Raw genomic sequence first — 13965 nt, forward strand, 5'->3', positions numbered from 1 at the left:
TTACTGGGGTGAAGGAGGGGCAGGTGGTCCCTGAGGCAGCCCTGATTTGAATTTGCCAGAAATGGGACCCTCTTGCTCCCTGCTCTCAGCCTTCTCTCTTGGGCCCAGGAGCGGTTGCTGTTTTAATTGTTTTTAAAATTCCGGAAGCCCCCACAGCAGCACCCCTGGCCCCTGGTGGGCTGTGCATCTGCCTTTCCTGGCTCCCACTCACTCCCCGCGGTGGCGCCTGGAGGTGCCCTTCTCCCCACCTCACTCCGGCGGTGGCGCCTGGAGGTGCCCTTCTCCTGGCCTCACTGCTCCTGGAGCTCTGTCCCGTGTACAGCCCCCTGTGGGCCCTCCCAGCCGGGCCAAGGGCACTGTGGTCCACATCTTGAGGAGGACTGTCCTCGCGTGGTACCAGGACTCGGTGGGGAGATCCTGTGAGCAGGAGGTCCCACTCAGGTCTGTCCCACAGGTGAGTACAACCTGACGCTGCTCGTGTCCAACACCTTCGAGAACCTCACACAGGTGATGCCCGTGAGTGTGCGTGACATACTGCCCTCCACTGCCGTTGGCATGAGCAGCAGCTCCCTGGTGGCTGGCCAGCCTGGCACCTTCTACCCTCACCCCCTGCCCTCACCTGGGGGTGTCCTGTATGTGTGGGACTTTGGGGACGGCTCCCCTGTCCTGATGCAGAGCCAGCCGGTGGTCAGCCACACCTACATGGCAGCAGGCACCTACCGCGTCTGCCTGGAGGCCAACAACACGGTCAGCAGGGTGGTGGCGCAGGCGGAGGTCCGCGTCTTCCAGCAGCTGCGCGGCCTGAGCGTGCACCTGAGCCCGGCTGTGGAGCAGGGCGCCCCTGTGGTCGTCAGCGCTGCAGTGGAGACGGGGGACAGCGTCACATGGACGTTTGACATGGGGGACGGCACGGTGTTCACGGGCCCCGAGGCCACGGTGCGGCACGTGTACCTGCAGGCGCAGACCTGCGTGGTGACAGTGGCAGCAGCCAGCCCCGCGGGCCGCCTGAGCTGGAGCCAGCCTGTGCGGGTCTTCGTCTTAGAGGTGCTCCGCATCGAGCCCTCTGCCTGCATCCCCACACAGCCCGACGCCCTGCTGACCGCCCACGTCACTGGGGACCCCGCTCGCTACCTCTTCGACTGGACCTTTGGAGACGGCTCCTCTAATGTGACCATCCAGGGGCGCCCGACAGTGACACACAACTTCACGCGGAGCGGCACGTTTCCCCTGGTGCTGGTCCTGTCGAGCCACGTGAACAGGGCTCATTACTTCACCAGCATCTGTGTGGAACCCGAGGTGGACAATGTCACCCTGCAGCCTGAGAGGCAGTTTGTGCAGCTTGGGGACGAAGCCCAGCTGGTGGCCTGTGCCTGGCCCCCATTTCCCTACCACTACACCTGGGACTTTGGCAGTGAAGACGATGCCCGGATCCGCACCGGGGGCCCTGAGGGGACATTCACCTACAGAGACGTGGGTTCCTACTTGGTGACGGTCACCGTGTCCAATAACGTCTCTGCTGCCAATGACTCGGCTCTGGTGGAGGTGCAGGAGCCTGTCGTGCTCACAGGCGTGCACGTGAACGGCTCCCACGTCTTGGAGCTGCAGCAGCCCTACCTGTTCTCCTCCGTGGGCCAAGGGCGCCCTGCCACCTACCTGTGGGAGCTGGGGGACGGCCAGCGTCTTGGGGGCCCTGAGGTCACCCACATCTATAACAGCACAGGTCACTTCACGGTCCGGGTGGCTGGCTGGAATGAGGTGAGCCGCAGCGAAGCCCGGCTCAACATCACAGTGAAACGGCGTGTGCGGGGTCTCAGCGTGAACGCCAGCCGCACGGTAGTGCCTCTGAACGGCAGCGTGAGCTTCAGCACCTCGCTGGAGTCGGGCAGCGGCGTGTGCTACTCCTGGGTGCTCTGCGACCGCTGCACGCCCATCCCCGGGGGGCCCACCATCTCCTACACCTTCCGCTCCGTGGGCACCTTCAACATCATCGTCACAGCTGAGAATGAGGTGGGCACTGCCCAGGACAGCATCTTCATTTACGTCCTGCAGCTCATTGAGGGGCTGCAGCTAGCAGGTGGAGGGGGCGGCTGCTGCTTCCCCACCAACCACACGCTGCAGCTGCATGCCACAGTCAGGGATGGCACCAACATCTCCTACAGCTGGGTCGCCCAGCGGGACGGCAGCCCGGCCCTGACTGGCAGTGGTAAGAGCTTCTCGCTCACTGCACTGGAAGCCAGCACCTACCACATCCAGCTGCGGGCCACCAACATGCTGGGCAGTGCCTTGGCCAACCGCACTGTGGACTTTGTGGAGCCTGTGGGGTGGCTGGCTGCAGTTGCCTCCCCCAACCCAGCTGCCGTCAACACGAGTGTCACCCTCAGTGCCAAGCTGGCTGGTGGCAGCAGCATCATGTACACGTGGTCTCTGGGGGAAGGGCTGAGCTGGGAGACCTTGGAGCCATCCATCATCCATGCCTTTCCCGCAGCCGGCCTGCACCTGGTCAGGGTCGTGGCTGGGAACCAGCTGGGCTCGGCCAGTGCCACCATCGAGGTGACTGTGCAGGTGCCTGTAAGTGGTATCAGCATCATGGCTGGTGGACCGGGTAGCTTTGTGGCAGTTGGCACTACTGTGCCCTTCTGGGGGCAGCTGGCCACAGGTACCAACGTCAGCTGGTGCTGGACTTTGCCAGGCGGCAGTGAACATGGCCCGCACGTTGCCGTGGGCTTCCCAGATGCTGGTGCCTTCTCCATCCGGTTGAATGCCTCCAATGCGGTCAGCTGGGCTGTGGCTGAGCACAACCTCACCGTACAGGAGCCCATTGTGGGCTTGGCTCTTTGGGCCAGCAGCAAGGTGGTGGCACCTGGGCAGCTGGTCCACTTCCAGATCCTGTTGTCCGCCGGCTCGGCAGTCACCTATCACTTGCAGGTTGGCGGGGCCGCCCCTGAAGTTCTCCCCAGGCCCCTCTTCTCGCACAGCTTCTCCCAGGTTGGAGACCACGTGGTGAGCGTGCAGGCTGAGAACCACGTGAGCCGGGCCCAGGCACAGGTGCGCATCTTGGTGCTGGAGGCTGTCGGAGGGCTGCAAGTGCCCCACTGCTGCGAGCCAGGCATGGCCACAGGCACCGAGAAGAACTTCACAGCCCGGGTGCAGCGGGGCTCCAGAGTCGCCTATGCCTGGTACTTCTCCTTGCAGAAGGTCCAGGGAGACTCGCTGGTCATCCTGTCAGGCCGCGATGTCACCTATACCCCTGTGGCAGCAGGGCTGCTGGAGATCCAGGTGCGCGCCTTCAACGAGCTGGGCGGCGTGAACCTCACCCTCTCGGTGCAAGTCCAGGACGTCATCCAGTACGTGGCGCTGAGGAGCGGCCGCTGCTTCGCCAACCGCTCCTCCCGATTCGAGGCTGCCACCAGCCCGAGTCCCCGGCACGTGGCCTACCACTGGGACTTCGGGGATGGGGCTCCAGCGCAGGACACAGAGCAGCCCTGGGCTGACCACGCCTACCTGCGGCCCGGGGACTACCGGGTGGAGGTGAACGCTTCCAACCTGGTAAGCTTCTTTGTGGCGCAGGCCACGGTGACCGTGCAGGTCCTGGCCTGCAGGGAGCCCGAGGTGGGTGTGGCCCTGCCCCTGCAGGTGCTGATGCGGCGCTCCCAGCGGAACTACCTGGAGGCCCATGTCGATCTGCGGGACTGCGTCACCTACCAGACCGAGTACCGCTGGGAGGTGTACCGCGCCGCCAGCTGCCAGCGCCTGGGTCGCGTAGCGCAAGTGGCCCTGCCTGGTGTGGATGTGAGCCGGCCCCAGCTTGTGGTGCCACGGCTGGCGCTTCCTGTGGGTCACTACTGCTTTGTGTTTGTGGTGTCTTTTGGGGACACACCGTTGGCACGGAGCATCCAGGCCAATGTGACTGTGGCTGCTGAGCGCCTGGTGCCCATCATCGAAGGTGGCTCGTATCGTGTGTGGTCAGACGCGCAGGACCTAGTGCTGGATGGGAGCAAGTCCTACGACCCCAACCTGGAGGATGGTGACCAGACACCACTAAGCTTCCTCTGGGCCTGTGTGGCCTCGACGCAGGTCAGCCACACGGCAACACGTGCTCTCTGCCCCTCAGACTTGTGCTATGTCCAGTGAATGCCCAGCACTCCACCTGGTCCTGGATTGGGCCTCGGTTCCTGCATGAACCAAAGAGAGGGCCAGTTCTTGCCCTTATAGTCCCCTGCCCTGGACTGACCAGGAGAGTCCCAAGCCCTACCCTGGGCAGGCTCTGCTTTGAGCTGGTCGGGGGTCTCATACCTCCCTGTCTTCCTCGTTTGTGGGCTGCAGAGTGAGGCCAGTGGGTGTCTGCTGAACTTCGGGCCCCGTGGGAGCAGTGTGGTCACCATCCCTCGGGAGCGCCTGGTGGCCGGTGTGCAGTATACCTTCAGTCTCACAGTGTGGAAGGCGGGCCGGAAGGAGGAGGCTGCCAGCCAGATGGTGGGTGACCCCCTCCCCAGGGGCCCAGCCTGGACAGTGCCCAAACAGTGCCCACTCTGCCTGCTTTCCCACAGGATCTTGGCGGGCCGTGCAAGCTCTGGGGTGCTGTTAACAATGAACTTTATGCCGACTGTGCAAAAAGCAGATAATGAGAAGCTGATCTGCCTCCTGCCTCAGAGGCAGTCTCTGTCCCCAGTGTGCATGTCCTCACTTCTGAATGGAAGGGGCCAGTTCTCGCTTTCACAGCCCCCTGCCCTAGAGTGGCCGAGAAAGTTAGGACCACTAGGCAGGTGGCAGCCACTCTTTTTATGGGGCAGGTCCTGCCAGTTTGGTGTCCTGGGGAGATGTTTCCCCTGCACCGGGCAGTTCTCAGTTGGCCTGCCAGGGAGAGACTCCTACCCGGAGAAGTCACCTCAGGAAGAGGGCACACCAGGCAAAGCCAGGCTGGCTAAGTTTTCTCACCCAGGCCCTGCCCAGGAACTTCTGGGAAAGGGTGTGTGGCCTGCTGCCCTTCCCCTGCCAAGCCTTGGTCTGTTCACCAGTCCGCGAGTCTTGCTGCTGTGGGCTTGCCTGTCCCCGTCAGCCTTAGCAAGACCTGGGCGGCAGATAACAAGCCCGGCGGCTTCTGCTCCCTGGACTAACCCTCCCGTGACCCGGAGCTGGAAAGCCCAGAGTCCGGGCTTTGGTGCCCTACCTCCGCGCTCTTGGCTTGGACCTGCGAGGTCTTCCTGTGACTCCGCCCCCTCCCCAGGTGCTGATCCGGAGCGGCCGGGTGCCCATCGTGTCTCTGGAGTGCGTGTCCTGCAAGGCGCAGGCTGTGTACGAAGTGAGCCGCAGCTCCTACGTGTACCTGGAGGGCCGCTGCGACAACTGCAGCAGTGGCTCCAAGCGAGGGGTGAGCGGCGGCGGTGGGTGGGTCCCGGGTGTTGGTGGAGGGTGGCAGTGGCCGGCTCTCACCCAGTCTTGGCGGTGCCCCGCAGCGCTGGGCAGCGCGCACCTTCAGCAACAAGACGCTGGTGCTGGACGAGACGACCACGTCCACGGGCAGCTCTGGCATGCGGCTGGTGGTGCGGCGGGGCGTGCTGCGCGACGGCGAGGGCTACATCTTCACGCTGCGCGTGCTGGGCAGCTCGGGTGAGGAGGAGGGCTGTGCCTCCATCCGCCTCTCGCCCAACCGCCCGCCGCTCGGGGGCGCCTGCCGGCTCTTCCCGCTGGAGGCGGTGCGCGCGCTGACCACGAAGGTGCACTTCGAATGCACTGGTGAGTGCGGGCTTCCGGGGAGGCTGGGCGTGCCCGGGAGGCCGCTGACGCTGCCCGCCCCGCAGGCTGGCGCGATGCGGAGGACGTGGGCGCCCCTCTGGTGTACGCCCTGCTGCTGCGGCGCTGTCGCCAGGGCCACTGCGAGGAGTTCTGCATCTATAAGGGCAGCCTCCCAGCCTACGCCGCCGTGCTGCCGCCCGGCTTCGGGCCCCACTTCCAAGTTGACTTGGCTCTGGTCGTGCAGGACCAGCTGGGTGCCGCAGTGGTTGCCCTCAACAGGTGAGCGGGACCCCAGAAAGGGAGGACGTGGTGAATGCCACCCACTTATGGTGCACCCCTGTCCTGCAGGTCTCTGGCCATTGTTCTTCCAGAGCCCAACGTTAGCTCCGTGGGCCTCACCCCCTGGCTGCACAGCCTGACGGCCACTGTGCTACCTGGGCTACTGATGCAGGCTGACCCCCAGCACGTCATTGAGTACTCCCTGGCCCTCATCACTGTGCTCAATGAGGTCAGTAGGGGGACAGAGAGGTACCCCCAGCACCTGCTCCATGGGGGCACCAAGACCTGAGCTCCTGACAGCCTCCCAGAGGTCTCATCCTTGGAGCCTCAACTAGCTGAATCCCTAATGTCTTTGAGAGAGAGCGCATGCGCACGTGCGCAGTGCCGGATCGTCCCGTGCCCGTGTGCATCTTGGGCAAGCCCTTTGTCACTGCGCTCTACCTCCAGCTCCTTCTGTCCTTGAAGTGACAGCTCCTGCTCTCAGCAGCTGGGCGTGCCAGGCCTCCCCCCTCAGCTCCACTGCAGCGCCCCCTGTGCCGGGCGTGCCAGGCCTTCCCCCTCAGCTCCACTGCAGCGCCCCCTGTGCCGGGCGTGCCAGGCCTTCCCTCTCAGCTCCACTGCAGCGCCCCCTGTGCCCCTGAACCTACAGGGAGTCCTGCACATGCCCTGTTTTGCTCTTGAGGGTCAACCCTGGGCTTCAAGTCCCTGCCGCCCGCAGCCAGTCAGAGCTGTGCATGACTGTTCTGGGTGCCCTGCCCACTGAGGCCCCTGTGCTCCCCGCCCACGCCAGTACGAGCAGACCCCGGTCGTGGCAGCAGAACCCCACCATGAACGGCAGCTGCGAGCCCAGATGCGCAAGAATATCACAGAGACCCTGGTGTCCCTTGGTGTTAACACTGTGGATGACATCCAGCAGATCACTGCTGCGCTGGCCCAGTGCATGGTAAGGTAGCCAGAAGCAGCACGCCCTCCAGACCTCCAGGCCCTGTGGCAGCGTCAGCTGTGGAGACTGGCTGTCCAACCCAGCAGCTCCTTTCCTGGCCTGTGCCAGTCTGCTGCTGCTGCCCAGTGTCAGTGCATAGCGTTCCCTTGCAGCCCTGAGGGTGGCCCAGAAAGAATAGCCCACGTGTGGGGAGGGGTGGCACAAAACTTCCTCTTGCCTTTCTCTTGGACCTGTGGTCACATCCCACTTACTTGGTCCATCTGATGTGGTCCCTCCACCCATAAGGTGTCCATTGCCCAAAGTCCAGGCTCATGAGCAGAGCAGGAGACATGATGGGGAGTAGTACTGTGCCCAGGGTGGGAAGCAGATGGCTCCAGGGGCCTGGAGAGGAGGACCAAGTCCACAGGAATAGAGGGTAGCAGAGAGCTTTCTGGATGGAGGTGGCCCTGTGGCTGCGTGGCCCCTGTAGCCTTGTGTGGCTGGGCCAGGGCCTCAGCATCTGCCTTTCCTTCGGTTGTGTGAAGAGACACTGCATTGTGAGCAGGCAGCCTGCCAAGTGTGGGAGGAGGGGGAGCAGAAACTGGAGGCCGTGCAGCGGAGTGGTCTGGACTCTGCACCCGCCTCCATGCAGGTGTCCAGCAGGGAGCTCATGTGCCGCTCGTGCCTGAAGAAGACGCTGCACAAGTTGGAGGATATGATGCGCATCCTGCAGGCGGAGACCACCGAGGGCACCGTGACACCCACCACCATTGCAGACAGTATCCTCAACATCACAGGTGCGGGCTTGGGCCTCCCTGCGTCCTGCCCTCCAGTCTCCTGCAGGCTGCTCCCGCAAAGTCCCCAACCTCCTGTGCCCGTCTGCAGGCGACCTCATCCACCTGGCCAGCTCGGACGTGCAGGGCCCCCAGCCCTCGGAGCTGGGGGCCGAGCCGCCCTCCCTGATGGTGGCCTCCAAGGCCTACAACCTCTCGTCAGCTCTCATGTGTATCCTCATGCGTTCCCGCGTGCTCAACGAGGAGCCGCTGACCCTGGCGGGTGAGGAGATCATGGCCCAGGGCAAGCGCTCAGACCCGCTGAGCCTCCTCTGTTACGGCAACGCCTCGGGCCCCGGCTGCCACTTCTCCATCCCTGAGGCCTTCAGCGGGGCCCTGTCCAACCTGAGTGACGTGGTGCAGCTCATCTTCCTCGTGGACTCCAACCCCTTTCCCTTCGGCTACATCAGCAACTACACAGTCTCCACCAAGGTGGCATCCATGGCCTTCCAGACACAGGCCGGTGCCCAGATCCCCATTGAGCGGCTGGCTGCAGAGCGTGCCATCACAGTGACGGTGCCCAACAACTCGGACCAGGCTGCCCAGGGCCCCCAGGCCCCTGCAGGCTCCGCCATCGTCCAGCCCCAGGCCTCAGTCAGCGCTGTGGTCACCCCAGACAGCAGCAGCCCCGAGGCAGGGCTGCATCTGCAGGTCACCTACGTGGTGCTGAGCGGTGGGTGTTACAGGCAGCATGTGGTGCAGCCTCCCTTCCTCCCAGCCTTGTCCCTGGGGAAGAGACAGCCCACGCTTGTGGCTGCAGTTGGGGCCTGCCTCCTGCTCTGGGGCCTCGCAGGAGGGCACCTGGGGCCTGGAGAAGCACAGGCTGCTCCCAGGTGGAGGATGAGCCTGAGGCAGAGGCCTCAGAGGGTGTCCCGGGGGTGCTTCCTGGGTGGGCGTCCGACGCCATGCATGCCCCCCAGAGCGCTACTCGTCTGAGGAGCCCGAGCCCTACCTGTCCGTCTATCTGCACTCCGCGCCCCGACCCAACGAGCACAACTGCTCAGCCAGCCGGAGGATCAGCCTGGAGGTGCTGCAGGGTGCTGACCACAGGCCCTACACCTTCTTCATCGCCCCGGGGTGAGCACCTCCTCCTGGCCTGGGGAGCCTGGGGCCTGGCGTGGGCTGGACAGGGCTTGGCCCGCGTTGGCCAAGGGCATGTGGGCTCTGAGAATCAGTGGCAGCAGAGGGCTGGGTAGCCGGCCAGACCAGCAGCCGAGGCAGGAGCACCCCAGGCCTGGACCCCGGAACCCCGTGGAGTCTGACTGTGACTCCCTCCGTCCTGGGCAGGACCCGAGACCCAGGCGGGAGTTACTACCTGAACCTGACCAGCCACTTCCGCTGGTCGGCACTGGAGGTGTCCGTGGGCCTGTACACATCCCTGTGCCAGTACTTCAGCGAGGAGGCGATGATGTGGAGGACCGAGGGGCTCGTGCCCCTGGAGGAGACCTCTCCCAGCCAGGCCGTCTGCCTCACCCGCCACCTCACCGCGTTTGGTGCCAGCCTCTTTGTGCCCCCCAGCCATGTCCAGTTCATCTTTCCTGTGAGTGGCGCCCCATTCCTAGGACTCCGAGGGCTGGCATGGGCTCTTCCTCTGGCATCAGGTTAGGCATATGAATGACCTCCTGGGCCTGATGGCTCTGTCTTCCCAGGAGCCGGCCACCGGCATGAACTCCATTGTCCTGCTGACCTGCGCTGTGTGCTTGCTGACCTATGTGGTCATGGCTGTGATCCTGCGCAAGCTGGACCAGCTGGATGTCTGCCGGGCCCGCATCATCCCTTTCTGCGGGAGGGGAGGCCACTTCAAGTATGAGATCCTGGTCAAGACCGGCTGGGGCCGAGGTGCAGGTGAGTCCGGGACCCACCCACCCTGGAGCTCCCCAGTGCCCATGGTGCCAGGCCTGCAGGCCGTGGTTCCTGAGTGCTGCACGAAGCCCGGGATGACCTTGTGGGCCCTGCTCGAACTTGAGAGCAGCCGAGGGGAGGAAGCTGGCTGCCGCGCCGTGGTCCTCACGCTGCTGCCTGGGGCTCTGAGCTGGTGCTGTGCAGACTGCAGAATGAACTCGGCACCAGCTAGGGTTGTTCTGTGACCTCCCAGACTTCTTCCAAAGCACTGAAGACGGCAGGTTCCCCAGCGTGAACTCCACGCAGTTGGGCTGTCTGGGAAGCAGTGTGTGACTCGGGACGAGCGTCAGCGCACGTTTCCTCCTGCGCTGTTCCTGAGTGGCCTGGACGGTGCTCGCCGTGTGTCCCTCTGTGCCCTGGGAGTGTCAGGCCCCAGGCCTCTGATGGCCTGCATCTCCTCTCGCGTTCAGTACTGTGGAATGTTGCCCTGTGTTCTTCGGGAGGGTTTCCCCAGCCCTGTCCTGCTCTGACAGCCACCTTTGACCACTTGCCTCACTGGCTGAGTCCGTTTGCCCGGCGAGCCCCCAGTCGCCGGGTGAGGCTCACGTGGGGCAGCACACGGCCCTCTGGCCATGGCTTCAGCAGCTCCATTCACCTTTGGTCTGAATTTCGGTGCTGCCTTTTTTCTGTTTCTTCCTTCTCCCGGGTGCTGAGGACTGAACCCGAGCCCCCGCACACTCCACCGCTGGGTCGCACCCCAGGCTGCTGTGTTTTCATTTCTCAACTGTGTTCTCATTAACATCTGATTCTCTCTCTTGATTACCCGCTTTTCAAAACTCACATCAGTTTGCCAGCTGCAGTGGCGCACGCCTATGATCCCAGTGGCTGGGAGGCTGAGGCAGGAGGCTCATGAGTTCAAAGCCAGCCTCAGCAACTTAGGCCCTGAGCAATTCAGCGAGACCCTGTCTCAAAATAAATATAAGAAAGAACTGGGATGTGACTCAGTGGTATAGCACTTGCCTAGTATCTGCTAGGCCCTGAGTTAATCCCCAGGGCCACCAGCAAAACAGAACAACTGCAGACCAAGGACTCCCGTGCTTGTCGAGTGAACGAAGGCTCGTAATGACTTGTCTGCACCCACGCGCAGCGGGCAGCAAACCCAGCTCACGCCTCTTCCATCCTAGGTACCACAGCCCATGTGGGCATCATGCTGTATGGAGTGGACAGCCGGAGTGGCCACCGGCACCTGGATGGGGACAGAGCCTTCCACCGCAACAGCCTGGACATCTTCCAGATCGCCACCCCGCACAGCCTGGGCAGGGTGTGGAAAATCAGAGTCTGGCACGACAACAAAGGTCTGGGCGGGTGCCACGGCCACCCTGTGCACCCCCTGCTCCCCGCGGCCCTCACCTCGTCCCTCCCCTCCACAGGGCTCAGCCCCGCCTGGTTCCTGCAGCACATCATCGTCAGGGACCTGCAGAGTGGCCGCAGCACCTTCTTCTTGGTCAACGACTGGCTGTCTGTGGAGACGGAGTCCAACGGGGGCCTGGTGGAGAAGGAGGTGCTGGCTGCAAGTAAGGCTGCTGCCCGGCAGGGCGGGGCTGGGGCGCCGGAGGCCTTCTGCAGCCCTGCCCTCTGCTCCCAGGCCAGGCAGCCCTCTGGCGGTTCCGGCGCCTCCTTGTGGCCGAGCTGCAGCGTGGTTTCTTCGATAAGCACATCTGGCTGTCCATGTGGGACCGGCCCCCTCGGAGCCGCTTCACTCGTGTGCAGAGGGCCACCTGCTGTGTCCTCCTCTTCTGCCTTTTCCTGGGTGCTAATGCTGTGTGGTATGGGGTCGTGGGCGATGCCACCTACAGGTGGGTGTCTGTGGGGCCAGGATGGCTTCCCCTTGCCCAGCTCCATGGGTCCACCCTCCATCCTAACCAGGCCCAGTTTTTCTTTCCTGCCATGTAGCGTGGGGCCTGTGTCCAGCCTGATCCCACCCAGTGTCGACACGGTTGCCGTTGGTCTGGTGTCCAGTGTCGTCGTCTACCCTGTCTACTTGGCCATCCTCTTCCTCTTCCGGATGACCAGGAGCAAGGTGAGCAGGGGCCAGGGCCTCAGAGCTCAAGGGCAGAGCGTGGGCCCCTTTCCAGGCTGATTACTGTGCAGCCCAGTGTGGTGGTCAAAGGGAAAAATCAATGAGCCTAAAGCCATTTCTTCGAAAAGTTCAACAAAATACACAAAATTTTAGCTAGATTGACCAAAAAGAAGAAAATGAAGAAGACTCAAATTGCCAAAATCCTGAATGAAAGGGGGTGATGCACCTTGCTGAAATCGATGAGACATGGGAATGCCATGAGTCCTGTGCCACGGGCAGCAAGGAGAGAAGTGGACCTGTCGCTTGAAGCCCGCTCAGAAGCAGCCAGAGCAGCCTGGCAGTGAGGAGGCTGAACCAGCACTTAAAACCTGCACAAAGAAAGCCAGGCCCAGGTGGCTTCATAGTACAGGTCACCCGTCACCCCAGTTCTTTTCGAACTCCTCTAAGATAAACAAGAGGAAGGGACACTTCCTAACTTTTCCATGAGGCCAGCACTATCTTGACACCAAAGCCAGACAGGGAGGTCACAAGAAAAGGAAATTGCACCCCTGTCCTTGCCAAGGCGCACGCCCCGGCCTCACAGAACCTGCAGCACGTGAGGAGGGGCTCGAGGACGGCGCCAGAGCGAAGTGTAGCCTGGGGTTGAACCCAGGGCCTTGCGTACGCAGGCAAGCACTCTACCACTGGGCCGCCCGCCCAACCTGAGACCGAGTTGGTTAGTGTCCCAGTCACATTTCGAGGGTGAATGACATGTAGCGGGAGTCCACCGTGCAGCATAGATCTGCCCATCGTTCTAGGACATTCTTGCACAGCCCTGGTCTGGACCGTCCTGCCTGCTCGTGAGGTAGCTTATCTTGCTCCCCTGAGCAGGGGTCAGAGCTGTGACCACCCGCGGTCTCCCTGCAGGCACCCGGCGGCCTGAGCCCCACCCCCACAGCACCTCGGGCTCTGGATGCTGACAGCTGCCTGGACTCCTCTGTGCTGGACAGCTCCTTTCTCGCGCTCGCCGGTCTCCGCGCTGAGGTGAGGGCCCCTGCGGGGCTGTGGCCCGTGCGGCCCTGCCTGGGCTGGGGTCCTGGGCTGGGGCCCTGCGCCTCTGCTGCCCAGACCCTGAGGCAGCTTTGTACTTCTCAGCAGGCCTTCGCTGGGCAGGTGAAGAGTGACTTGTTTCTGGACGATTCTAAAAGGTGGGGCTGCCTGGAGGAACTTCAGCCTTGGCCTAGGTCAGCTGCCTGGCGTGTATGGGGATGGCTGCTCCGTGTCCTCTCCCATGATGTGTCCTCTTCCTCTGGCATTGTCACACGGGCCCCACGGTCCACCCAGGAGCACCACGTCCCTGTGCCGCGGCTTGTGTGTCTGTGTGTGCCTGGACTTGCCCCACCCCACCCCGTGTTCTTGCTGACCCGTGTCACCCGCAGCCTCGTGTGCTGGCCGTCCAGCGAAGGCACGCTCAATTGGCCAGACCTGCTCAGCGACCCATCCATCGTGGGCAGCACCCTGCAGCGGTTGGCACGGGGTCAGAGGAGCCACATGCTGGGCCCAGAGGAGGATGGCCTCTCCCTGGTCAGCCCCTCACCTTCCAAGTGCTTCTCAGCCTCAGGTGAGCCAGGAGGGGAGGAGGGAAGGCTCGAGGCCTGGTGCTGATCCTGCCTGACGCGTCCTGCTTCCTCCAGATGAAGACCTGATCCGCCAGGTCCTGGCCGAAGGGACCAGCAGCCTGGCTACCACGCAGGACACCCATCATGTGGAGACGGACCTGCTCACCGGCCTGTGAGTGCTCTGTTCCTGAGGGAGGGGTCGTCCTGAGATGGGGACTGGTCAGGGCAGTGGGAGCCCAGGCCAACTAGCCCTGCTCCCCACTTGGGAGGGGTGAGGACTTCATGGCTGGACCCCACTTGCGAGGTGCTAGGCAGTGGTGTGTAAGCAGGAAGCAAGGGGAGAGGGCCCTGGTGTCCGGAGCTCCCAGCACACACCCACCTGGCCCAAGGCCCGAGAGGCCCAGGGACTGCCTGCCCAGATGAGCGTGGGCTGTGGCCGTGCCCCTGCCTGGGAGGTATGGATCGTGCCTCGCCCTGTGCCCCAGGTCCAGGGCTCCAGGGGAGAAGACGGCGGTGCTGGCACTGCAGAGGCTGGCGGAGAAGGAGCCACCCAGCCCAGGCCGAACCTGGGAACAGCCCCCCTCGGCAAGGCTCCCCAGGACAGGTGTGCTCCTGGGTCGGGTGCCCCTCCACCCCCTCCCTCTGGGCGTCCAGTCACACAGCTGTCTCTGTCCTCAG

General features: G+C 63.4%; 1 protein-coding gene across 6 annotated transcripts in view; it reads left to right on the forward strand.

Annotated features, from left to right (window-relative positions):
- Pkd1 (polycystin 1, transient receptor potential channel interacting) overlaps window positions 1–13965 on the forward strand; it is a 40865-nt gene that overhangs the window by 21634 nt on the left and 5266 nt on the right. For 3 of the 6 annotated variants that reach the window (XR_007106067.1, XM_047533062.1, XM_047533066.1), the window contains 21 exons: window positions 455–4074; window positions 4324–4473; window positions 5225–5368; window positions 5454–5733; window positions 5799–6012; window positions 6082–6241; window positions 6803–6955; window positions 7587–7731; window positions 7820–8440; window positions 8688–8844; window positions 9055–9307; window positions 9417–9612; window positions 10794–10964; window positions 11040–11183; window positions 11255–11465; window positions 11563–11689; window positions 12596–12712; window positions 12824–12912; window positions 13108–13289; window positions 13363–13459; window positions 13773–13891. Coding sequence is in view for 5 of the 6 variants with exons in the window: in XM_047533062.1 (XP_047389018.1) it covers window positions 455–4074; window positions 4324–4473; window positions 5225–5368; window positions 5454–5733; window positions 5799–6012; window positions 6082–6241; window positions 6803–6955; window positions 7587–7731; window positions 7820–8440; window positions 8688–8844; window positions 9055–9307; window positions 9417–9612; window positions 10794–10964; window positions 11040–11183; window positions 11255–11465; window positions 11563–11689; window positions 12596–12712; window positions 12824–12912; window positions 13108–13289; window positions 13363–13459; window positions 13773–13891 (7350 nt within the window). In the remaining variant the exon portion in view is untranslated. The remainder of the gene's footprint in view (window positions 1–454; window positions 4075–4323; window positions 4474–5224; window positions 5369–5453; window positions 5734–5798; window positions 6013–6081; window positions 6242–6802; window positions 6956–7586; window positions 7732–7819; window positions 8441–8687; window positions 8845–9054; window positions 9308–9416; window positions 9613–10793; window positions 10965–11039; window positions 11184–11254; window positions 11466–11562; window positions 11690–12595; window positions 12713–12823; window positions 12913–13107; window positions 13290–13362; window positions 13460–13772; window positions 13892–13965) is intronic. The other 3 variants (XM_047533064.1, XM_047533063.1, XM_047533065.1) reach the window with 3 other exon arrangements.

Source organism: Sciurus carolinensis, chromosome 18, assembly GCF_902686445.1.
Source record: "Sciurus carolinensis chromosome 18, mSciCar1.2, whole genome shotgun sequence".
Lineage (NCBI taxonomy): Eukaryota > Metazoa > Chordata > Mammalia > Rodentia > Sciuridae > Sciurus > Sciurus carolinensis.